At 39.6% G+C, this 11437-nt stretch overlaps 1 protein-coding gene across 1 annotated transcript in view; it reads right to left on the bottom strand.

Annotated features, from left to right (window-relative positions):
* Positions 1 to 1331: 1331 nt before the first annotated feature.
* LOC139660162 (sentrin-specific protease 6-like) overlaps positions 1332 to 11437 on the bottom strand; it is a 13973-nt gene continuing 3867 nt past the window's right edge. The window contains exons 3-11 of the mRNA XM_071538233.1: positions 9882 to 9998; positions 9280 to 9402; positions 9091 to 9183; positions 7964 to 8385; positions 6805 to 6893; positions 6520 to 6608; positions 4892 to 4960; positions 3743 to 3893; positions 1332 to 2223 (exon numbers count right to left, since the gene is read on the bottom strand). Of these exons, the coding sequence (XP_071394334.1) occupies positions 1984 to 2223; positions 3743 to 3893; positions 4892 to 4960; positions 6520 to 6608; positions 6805 to 6893; positions 7964 to 8385; positions 9091 to 9183; positions 9280 to 9402; positions 9882 to 9998 (1393 nt within the window). The 3' untranslated portion in view covers positions 1332 to 1983. The remainder of the gene's footprint in view (positions 2224 to 3742; positions 3894 to 4891; positions 4961 to 6519; positions 6609 to 6804; positions 6894 to 7963; positions 8386 to 9090; positions 9184 to 9279; positions 9403 to 9881; positions 9999 to 11437) is intronic.

Here is an 11437-nt window from a genome sequence, read left to right as displayed (position 1 = left end):
ATCCGTCCAGAGAAAGCTGGACTCTACTCTGCGTTCATGTCATGTCAGATTTACTGTAAATACGACCTACCAACTGTGAAAAACTAGTCACATCTGCTTCAAAGTGGTAGCTACAGGTAGGATGTGGGAATTGTTTTTCGCACTTTGCATCACGAATTGTGAAAATGTGTCGACACAAGCAGCAAACATGGCAGTAAATCCACCGGTCAGGAGCCCAAGATACTAAAAATCCAAATTATCAGTTATATAGTCACATGAATACAATCAACTCTACTTAAAAAAAGTGAGTAACGTCTGCTGCTGTTTGTTTACGATTGATTTTAAATCCCTTAATAAAAATGATTTTGGATGTGAACGTCCAAGTTGTTTGTAGATGTCTTCCTGTTGTTTCACTTCTTCCAATAAGAAATGAACATGGCATTAGCTTACTGATGTCACCTTCCCCAATTTCTGGGTGTTGAAATCTTCAAAATTCAACCAGTTACCTCTTTCTGCCATTAGGGGCCGCCAATGCACGAAGTTGCCTTTAACTTTAATTTAAATTTCTTGACTGGATTTTTGTCTGTTTTCAATCTGATGTCTGCTCATAATGGCTGGGTAAGTCAATACTATTGAAATGAATAAACTTTGAATATATAATATAATATAGTATAATATAATATGATATGACAACTAGGCCACATCACTCTATAGCTGAAATTATTCTTCACAACAGAGAATATTACAGACATATTTTACAGACTGGCACATCTGTAGTGTTTTTTTGTTGTATTTTTCATTATATTATGTCTTAACAAATTCGATTTTTCTGTATGACTGTATTATGTTATCCGGTAACACTTTACAATAAGGGTATTTAATAGTTTATAAAGATGACTATTAAATAATGTATAAATTAATACCTTAGTTAACATGAACACCATTAGTAAATGATTATGACACATTAGTTAACTGTTAATTAAGGGTTAGTTAAAGCTTATTAAGCATTAAGTAACCCTTAATTAATGTACCCTTATTGTCAAGTGTTACCTGTTATCCTCCCTAGCTTTAATGTGCAGCACTTTATAAACATCTGTAGAAAAGTGCAATATAAATAAAATCATTATTATTATTATTATTATTCACAATAAATCTCAATATAACAACTACAAACGTGTGTAGTTATATTTGTATTTTTTCCTTAACATTTTTGCGTAAAATCCAAACGGAAAGACTTGGAAATGATCAAATTCCTTACTCCAGAACTTTTCCAGATCATTGTGTGTATTTGAACAAACAAGAAACCCGGACACATGGAACAAAAACACACCGAAGAGACAAAACGCCTTCATTCTTTTAACAACTTTTAAAGAGAGTAAAGCAGCATAAATAAAGAGCTAAGGCAAAGGAAGTGCTCTTGCATCTACGGTTGTTTTTAATGCTGAAGATTCATCCAGTCCACATCCAAGAGACACAACAAGACCAGGACTGCGACTCGCCAGCGGGAAACTCAGCTTTCTTTTCCGGACTGGTGGATTATTATAACTTACAAATGACAGCAACTTTCTCTTTATCGTCTCCTCCTCCTCCTCCTCCTCTTCTACACAACTTGATAGCATAAAAAATACGATGCAAGAGCGTAACAGTATATTCTGCACAGATCCTCCTGGAGATAACATCTATGAAAACATAACTTAACGGGTCACGTCATAAGCGAGTCATAAAACAGTAAATTACAAAGGCAGCGGAAAAACTCCAGCATATTTACACTTCATGTTTTATTCAATACAAATTTTAAATGTGTTTTGTTGTGTGTGTGTGTGTCTGTGGGTTTTCTGTGGTTAATGGAAGGAGTAAGGACCGTTTTTTTTTTTTTTTAGAGATATCGATGTGGGAAACCAGCAGCGTACAATCAGGTTTGACCCCCTGGTGGGAGTCTGGGAGTGAGGGGGGATGAAGAGGAGGGGAGGGAGGGGGGGGGGTGGGGGTGGTGGTGGGGTCGTCTCAGGGGCTGATGGGTAGGTTTTGCGGCCCGCCCACCGCCGACCCAGAAGTCTCTTCGATCTCGGGCTCCTCGGGGGAGCCGGGCGGCGGAGGGGCCGGGTCGCTCTCCCTCCGGTCCAGCTCCTGCTGGGCCTGGATCTTCAGGATCAGCTCCTTGATCTCCTCGCGCTTCGTCTTCATCCGCTGCTGAGGAAACCACTCCGACAGGTTCACCGGCAGATGGAAGCTGGGGATCGGGTTCTATGTGGAAGGGGAAATAAACAAAACAAAAATATCCAAAACGTCAGTGATTGCTGACTCTTTAAATAAGACACATTACAGATTATGAAGAGGCATTAATTGGCATGCAGATGACAGACTGAATAGTAGGAGGTATAACTCTGTACCAGTTTTCAATATTTGTGTTCTGCTTCATATGGGTTGTATTATTCTCATTTTTTTTTAAAATATTATCTATATATTGATTGTTAATTAGTATTCCACCTAAAAAAAATTCAGTGTTGACTGGCTTTGAATTGTATATGAATGAATTTTTTTGCATTTTTTTTTTTTATAATAATGTATATTGATGTAATTTAGTGTATATTAATGTAATTTAATGTTTATCATGTAATGTGTTATGTACAGTGTGTCAGGTGTGGACCCCAGGAAGATTAGCTGACTGCCACGGCATCAGCTAATGGGGATCCTTAAATAAACAAATAAACAAATAAACAAATAAACACAACATTCCAGGACTTTTCCATGACTAAAGACCAAGTTATAATTCTGCATTGAAGCGAGCATTTATGTTTATTTCTGCGTTGGCGGATTTGTGCGTAGACCATCGAAACACTAGATGGCAGTGTGGCGCTTTGTTGGCATGAAGTAATAACAACAAGTAGTCCTGTTTACATTCTCTGAAACTCTTGTTCTGGGATATTTCTCACCATGAATTCAGTGACATCTGGTCGTCTTTATAATTCAGAGACGAGGAGTCGTACAAATGAATATATCAGTGAACTCGTGTCTCTCGTCCATCTGCTCCATGTTGTCTTCACTATCGGTACCGTATTGGCTTGTGTCGCTCTACGCTCAGTTACTTTTTTGGAGAGGAGCAGTAAGATACAGCGGCACCGCAAAGAGCTACAGAGAAGTCACAGCAACACTTCAACACAGAAGTATAAACTGGCTTCAAGTCAGAGATCTTCCATGACTAAACTTGTCTCCCTTCCTGGTTTTTTAATGCTGTTTCTAAGTCTGGTTTCCACTCAAGTTGGGCTGAGAATAATCTTTTTTCCCCCCTTTATTTATGCTTTTGTCTGCATGGATTAACATATAAGTGATGTACAATTCACAAATAAGCATCTGCATTCAATAAAAAAATTTTTTATATTGATATCCATCTTCACCTGCACCGAAATTTTTGTCTTCTTGTTTCTACTTGCTGTGGTTATTTTAGGAGTCAGTTTGCTTTTAGTTGATTGTTAAAGCACTTTATCAACTCAGTGCTACACAAATTAAGTTCACTATTATTATAACTGAATTGGACAACAGAAACGTATTGGCAGCACTAAACGAAACGAGGAGGAAAACGGAACAAAAACAACAAAATGTAGAAAAGACAAGGGAAACAGGAAATGAAATGACAGGGAAAGTAAGAGTGAGGCTTTGAGTGGGAGGATTTTAGTTGAATTAAAAGTGATAGAAGATAAGAAGTCCTCCTCCCTCCTCCCTCCTCCCTCCTCCCTCCTCCCTCCTCCCTCCTCCCTCCTCTCACCTCGAAGAAGCTCTCCACATATTGCAGGACGTAGACTCCACAGTCGCTGAAGTTGTCCTGCTGAGGCACACGGGGGCTGGAGCCCCTCATCACGTCCTTCCCAAAGCTCCGCTGACTCCCTTTACGCACCTCCCACTCCACCTCCAGGTACCTAACACACACACCCACACACACACACACACACACACACACACACACACACACACTCTATCAGTCTCCAGCGGCTGGTGGTAAAGCATGACTGTAATTTAGTAGTTTAGCAGTCTAAGAAAGTACTATTTCAATTTCAGTAATAATTGCTAGAGCTACCAATCAAAATAATAAGTTGTTAGCTTTGTTGTATTCCGTTATAAATATCAGACTGAAGTTGAATTATCTAAAAACTAAATACCATGATTAGTGTTTCTGCTTCTCCAGTCCGGTTAAAGGAGAACACCGGTGTCGTTTAGAGTTACAGCGCATTAACGTCTAGTTTCCCCCAATCATTTTACAATGCATGATGCTTTATGGAATTCGATTTTTTTAAAATGTATTTGTGTTTTTGAAATACAAACTTTTACAGTGTCAAATCTAGCTTGAACTGCTGTCCCTGCCAACAAAGAGGGCCTAAATAAAAAGCCATGTGTATGAGGGATTATATATTTTGAATAAATTTCCTGTGATGGATTCCATCGCTCTGTGGAAGTTTGTTTTTCATACCGGACAAGAATGAATGAAGGAGGAGAACGAGCACTGATATCTGAACTATGCTGACTGTGTGCAGAACCAGAGAGGAACAGCTGGGATAGACTTAAAACACACCGGTATTCTCCTTTAACAACATCTTTAGTGTCTTTTAAATCTCTTCTTAAAACATTCTTTTATCGGAAAGCTTTTATGAATGTTTGATATGTTGCTGTGTTTTATTATCCCACTTTTGACAGTCTATATTTTTGGGTAACTTCATTTTATTCCCCTCTGTTTCATGATCTCTGTTTGTTTTTCTTTTGTTTTTAATTGTTTTTTTTAATTATGTTTGTTAAGCACTTTGTAACGTTGTTGGAAAAGTGCTATATAAATAAAGTTTTATTATTATTATTTAAAGCAAACCCTAAGAATTATTTGAAAGTGCTCCTGGCATTGTGAACAGGTGCAGCAGGAGCCACTCACTCTCTCAGAGTTTTCACCACAGTCGACCTGGCCGGGCCGCGCAGGGAGTCCATGATGAGGATACAAGGCCTGGAGAAGGAAAACAACAAACAGTTAGCAGTCAGTAATGGCTGCGTATCGAGGTGAGAATGCAGAGATCAAGGGCAGAGAAGTCAAAACTAAACCAGTAATTACCCAGAATCACACAAATCGAACAAATTAAATATCAAAATCAAGTTTGGCCCATGGCACGTTTTTTCATTTCCTATTTTTGACTTGAGCATAAAATCGAAAGTACAAAAAACAAACCGTTATTTGTTTTTTGGTATCAGATTCATAAATGGATTGGATTCTCAACTGAATATGAAAAGAACGAATGATACACGGATTAACCAGGCCAGGACATTAACTTTTCTTGTCCACAGCTACTGTAGCAAGTTCACCCCAAATTTCACCAGCCACTGTCACTAATTTAACATGAACTTTATTGATCCATGAAGGGAAATTGGGTCATTCCTGCTGCAAATGACCCATGGTGCTGGTTAGAGGATTAAAAGTACCCAGCATGTCGGTACGACTGCCTGTAACAATGAAACCCATGAAAATATAACACCGAAATGAAAATAGTCGTCTGTATCCACTACCTGCATTGTTTTATGAAATCGGGCCCTAAATAGATTTCTGATTTCACTTCAAAACAATTTCCCAAGCTGTTTTAATATGAATTTGCCACAATATCATATTGAGTAAATGTTGTGCTTTGTTTAGGTTACAATTTACAATTACAATTTCCCATTTGGCATTTGACGCTTTTATCCAAAGACGTACACATGAGATTTTAATACAACACAAGCAAGGACCTCCTGCACTTTGCTGTCTGTGAAATGCTTGTTGGGTTAAAAAAAAAAAAAAGTAATAAAAGTGCAATAAAATGAAAAATCTAAAAGACAGGGCGTCGTCATGGTGCTAATAAAAGAGTTTCCACTGGCTAAAAACCTGCTGACAGCTTTGCAAGTCAAGTCGAGTTTATTTATAAAGCACATTTCATACGACAGGCGTAGACTCAATGTGCTTTAAAATAAAAAGCAAAAAAATAGGCAAAGATCATACATGACAAAAACATATGAGATAGGAACATATAAGATAAGAAGGTATTACATATATAACAACATATAAAAAAAGATAAAAACATAAGATAAGAAGGTATTACAATAAAAAGGAATAAGATAAGAAGGTATTATTATTATTATTATTAAAAAGGGAATAACAGTAATAATACTGATTCTAAAATAAAAGTTTTCCCATTAACCACACACTTTAAACCTAACTAAAAGCTTGCGAAAAGAGAGATGTTTTTAGTCTGCTTTTAAAAGAAGACTAAAAAAATTCCAGAGAGTATTGCAGATGTTTGCAGTTTACAGATTTACAAACTGACAGCCAATTTGACTTAATTTTACCAACCAGCTAGGTCTTCAGAATAGAGTCACACTTCCTAATGATGTTCATCTACTCTACAGCTGTTTATTCCCTCCACCGCACCACCGACCGCGACACAACAGCCTCCTAAAATGTTCCCCAAAATGCTTTGTGTGTCAGCAGGGCAACAGTGCCACCCTGAGGCCAAAACACAGAAGTTCAGCCCACTCAACTGTTTGCAGAGGTTCGGTTTGGACGACCAGCCGGAGCTGTCGGAGTTGACCGTGTCGTCCGCCAGAGTCCCGTCCTCGCTGCACTCGTCCTGCACACACACACACACACACACACACACACACACACACACACACAGCAAGGACATTACCAAAACTTAATCTGAAGCTTCTACTGACCAACAAGTGCCTGACTCACAGACACACAGAGACAGCCAGCGGGAGACAAACGAGACAAGGAAGAGACGAACACATGAATGAATATATGGAATAAGGAGATCTGAGTACCTGACAGGAGCTGTGGTCGTCAGAGAAGGTGTAGGTGTCGTCGTTCCCGTTCCCCGAACCGTAACACACACTGATTCTGTGCAACTCGCCTAAAAATCACACACAAAAAAAAAGACCAAAACAAACAAAAAAAGCAACATTATAACATTACATTTAAAAAAAAAAACACTTTCTTCTTGGCTCTTCTTTCTTTATCAGGGTGTCTGCGGGTCCCAGAAAGCCACATTTCATATTTTTGAGACCTTTTTTAATGCTTCTTGGTATTGGATTAAAGACCAATTATAGAACCAAAATAAAGAAACAAAGCTGTCCAAACCAGCCTACTTCTACTTTGAAATTCTACTGTTGGATTCAATTCTGTTCTTGACCCGTTACTTACTGTTCATACTGTTATTTATCTGTTATTTATACTGTTATTTATCTTAGCACACTCATACTACCCCTTACAGTTTATTCTATTTATATACTTAGCGTATTCATACCACTCTGTTCATACTGTTCATACTGTATATACTCTATATATATATATATATACATCTTGCATATTCATATATGTTGCTTACTCATATCCACTGTTCTATTGTTGATACTGTTAATACTGTTCATACTGTATATATCTTAGCACATTCATACTACCCTTATAGCTTATTCTATTTATATATTATACATATGCACATTACATTGCACTGCACTTTTACAGCTTCTTTTGCACTTCTGGTTAGATGCTAAACTGCATTTCGTTGTCTTAGTACTTGTACTCTGTGCAATGACAATAAAGTTGAATCTAATCAAATTTTAAGTAATCTGATTTTGTGTTGATGCATATAAACATCATAACTGGGTCAGAATAACCCGATAAAGCTCATACTCCGATTATGAGAAATTAACGACTGTGGCATGGAAACACCTCCCTGCTTTCACTTTTGGTTTTCACCGTCTGTCACACTCACCGACCTCATCAGTAAATTTCTAGGGGTGAGTGCATCACCAGCAGCAGCTACAGCCTGGTGATCTTGATGTCTGTGATTCATTATAGTGAAAAGTATAATTGATATGAATTGATTAAAGAATCGTCATTTCTCTCCCCTGTATTGGAAGTATCAGTCAAAGAGGAAAGGGGAATATTCTGTTATTTTTTCATAGCAACAGGGACACTCACTTGTGTACTGTGGTTCGTCCACCTGTCCGTTGACGGGTGCTGCGGCGGCGTTGGAAGGCTCCTGCCCCCCGTTGGTGAAGGCGGCGTTCTCCTTGGCGGGGTCGGCGGCGGCGGCGGCGGCGGGGGGGTGGTGCGGCTCGGCGGACGCCTCCGGGCCGCCGGGGGACGGGTGCTCCGACGAGCCGGCCGCCTCGTCTCTGTCCGGGGACAGCGGGCGGCAGTGCTCCGGGATTCGATCCTCCGCCGCCACGGGGGCCGGAGCCGGAGCCGGAGCCGGGGCGGGGGGCGGGGGCGGGGCCGGGGCGGGGGCGGGGGCCGAGCCGGGGGCCGAGCCCGGGAACGGACCCTGGTACAGCGGGTTGGGCTCGTACTCCGCTCCCTGCAGGCCGGGGAAGCAGATGACTGCCAGGTACCAGTGAGCTCTGAGGAAGAGCAGAGAAAACACTTTAATAATAAGACCAAATTCAGCTTCATCTATTAAGAATAAACTTAAGACCCACCTGATTGAATGTTCTATGTTTGTTCATTCTCTTAAAGCCATTCTGATCTAAAGGCTTCTGCTTAAACGTTTTAAATGAGTTTCTTAGACAAATATAAATAGTGAAGTTGATCCTATGTATGAATTTCTTTCCAAAGCCTTTGCCTTTCCATCAGTGATTGTTCATCCCATTAAGAATAAAACCAAATTGACTTGAACACCACCTACAGCCTCAGTCTTACACAGCATCAGAAATAAATCCAAAATCTTCAATCATTTCAAAATCAGGGTTCCAACATATTTGTTGTGTTTACAAAAATTCCAGACTTTTTCCAGACCTTAATTTCATGACTGGCTTCAAAGTTTTTGGAGTTTTTGGACACAAATACTGACTGCCAACTCATATCACTTGATAACTTAAGATTGTTCCTCACAACAACAAACATCACTATATGTGAAATCAGTGGGTTTACAACTACATCTGTTCTGTGTAGTCGTGTATATCTTATTTTTTTTTTTTTACCATACATCGGTTTATCAATTCAACTTTTCAACACCTGGAGAGTTCCCAATTTAATTTTCGATTCTTTTCCCAGACTAGCAGAGGATTTGTGCGAAATGTTTTGTCAAAAACAGCCTGGAGACTCACGACTCGTTGATGGGAACGAAAATGAAATCCTTCTGGAACAGATCGACGTGCCGAGTCCACGTCTTCACCCTGTTGTGCTTCCTCTTCTGGATCCTGGAAGCAGACCAGAGGGAGCAGAGTGTGTGTTAGCTAAAAAAACACAGTTAACATCATATTCTGTTGTGAAAGGAGGCGGCAGAGGAAACTCACGGCAGGTTGGTGGTGTCCGGGGCATTCCTCCGCTCTCTCTGGTTCAGCCTCTTGTAGAAGAAGGAGCTGAACACATGGCTTCTCTGTGCGTCTTCTTTCCTCAACTTCTCTAGAACTAAATATCTAGGATGGAAAGACAACCACAGTTCAAAAGTCATTTCACTCTGAAGCGATGCAAATATAAAACTATAAATTTAAAGTTTCCAAACAAGTGTGCAAGCAGTGACAGAGCATACACTGTGTCAATTATTATTTTACTGGTATATTTTTTATTTTTTTACTTCACACAAACCATCATTCTTTGCTGTGTGAAGTCTTTTGCAGTCAAACACAAAGAGAAATTCAGAATCTGCTCATTTGACTCCAACATCCAAAATTTACAAAAAGTCAACTGATTCTGTTACAACTGTTTTGTTTTCCTCCACAGCAAAGTAAGTTTCCCAACCCTTTTTGTGCAAAAAAACTTATACAAAAATTAAATTAAAATATTTTTTTGTCACCTGTGTTGTGTGAAGGCTCATAGTGATTATGCAGCAAGGAAGGAGGAGATTTTCTCTATAGATAACAGAACACCCAAATTACAAATACAAAGCAGAACTCACTTTAAATAAAAGTCTATGATGACGTCGTTTAGGAATTCCCCATCATTAAGGCAGTGGAGGTCTTCGTTGGTTACTGATATTCCTCCTTTAGCTGGAGGAGGAGGATACACCATCAACCTGAACACAAGCAAAAGTTACAGAAGGATTAAGAAGGTTAGAGAAGGATGTTGATTCAAATCCTCAGAACGGCTTGTAAAATTTGCGCTTAAGTTTTGTACGAACAAAAATTTGCGTTTACGGAAAAAACAAAGTGCCGCTTTGGCCTCGGTCTCCACACAGGCTTGCTGCCCAGACCAGTTAAATCCATCACATAATAATAATAATAATAATAATAGTAACTTTATATTTATATAGCACCTTTAAAGCGGAGTGCTTTGACAGTCAAAATAAAAGCGGAATACTCAAAATGAATTTTAAAAAAAGCAATGGAACAGTGTGAAACAGAGGTGGAAAACAGCAACATTCAAGTAAATACTGGGATTACCGTAAGATAAAAACCAAAATAAATAGTAAGGAGAAAATAAAATAAAAATAAAAGATAAAATTAAGATTAAGAAAGATAAAAAAAAACAACCCTAAAAAATAAAATAAATAGTAAAAAAAAAGTCTTCCACAAAAAAAAAAAAAATCCTGGCTGCCAGTGTGTGACCGTCTGCCATTGGTCTAAAATATCATGTGACCGGTTGAAAAGCATCTCTGTTTCCTCTACTGGTTCACTGCCTTTGTCTCCATCTGCATGCTGACATCTCGACTCTTTAAAGGTAAACAGTTTGGAGTTTGGACCCGCTGAGCTTGTCGGAGGATTTCATCATCTCTTCATGACGATCAAAACAGCTTCTGAATCCTCTGATTCCCTCGGCTGCCTTTGTCTCTGTTGTTGTTGTGAGTTTTTTTGTCACCGTTATTTCTGGTTTCCCTAGGTTACAGTTTCCCCGTTTCATCTTCATGCGCCCCCCCCCCACCCCCCCCCCCCACTGGTGCGAAGAGTACATAAACAAACACTACAAATCCGCAGTGGGTTTTACACAAATCTGCATGCAGCGAGTTTTTTTTTAAAATTGTTGTTTACGTTCAAACGAGCCAATGGCATCGCTAGAAAGACCTGTGTCTCAAAAATAAACATAATTCTGCACAGTCAGACTTTGTTGCCACTGAACTTTTTATTCATCGCATCGTATCGCGGTCGTATCGCATCGTGAATCCCATATCGCGTTATCCAATCAGAAGACAAGCAGATCGGAGGCTGCGGCTTTCTCATCACTTCTCGCCCGACGATTGATTTCATCGTGCTGGAAATCATCTGCCCCTCCATCCCATGCATGTTGGGGTCAGGGATGTTATGGCACATCTCTAAATTAGAGAAACTAAAGCACATTACGCGTGGTTCGGTTCGAGTGTGGAGTCCGTTTCTGGATTACTTTGACCGAAAATACCTCTCCTCTTAATACTGCCTAGTAGAGATTCAGGGATGTAAGTGTCAGCGGTTTGATTTTGGCTGGGATTTGACCGGCCCTCTGTACTACTGATATAACAAATGTGCATTGTGGATATACAGT

Source organism: Centroberyx affinis, unplaced genomic scaffold, assembly GCF_046629955.1.
Source record: "Centroberyx affinis isolate AG114_WGS23_722 - 3 ecotype Tasmania unplaced genomic scaffold, CSIRO-AGI_Caff_v1 ptg003228l_1, whole genome shotgun sequence".
Taxonomy (NCBI): domain Eukaryota; kingdom Metazoa; phylum Chordata; class Actinopteri; order Beryciformes; family Berycidae; genus Centroberyx; species Centroberyx affinis.
Note: the sequence above shows the minus strand (reverse complement) of the source record. Positions and strands in the feature narration are given on the sequence as shown.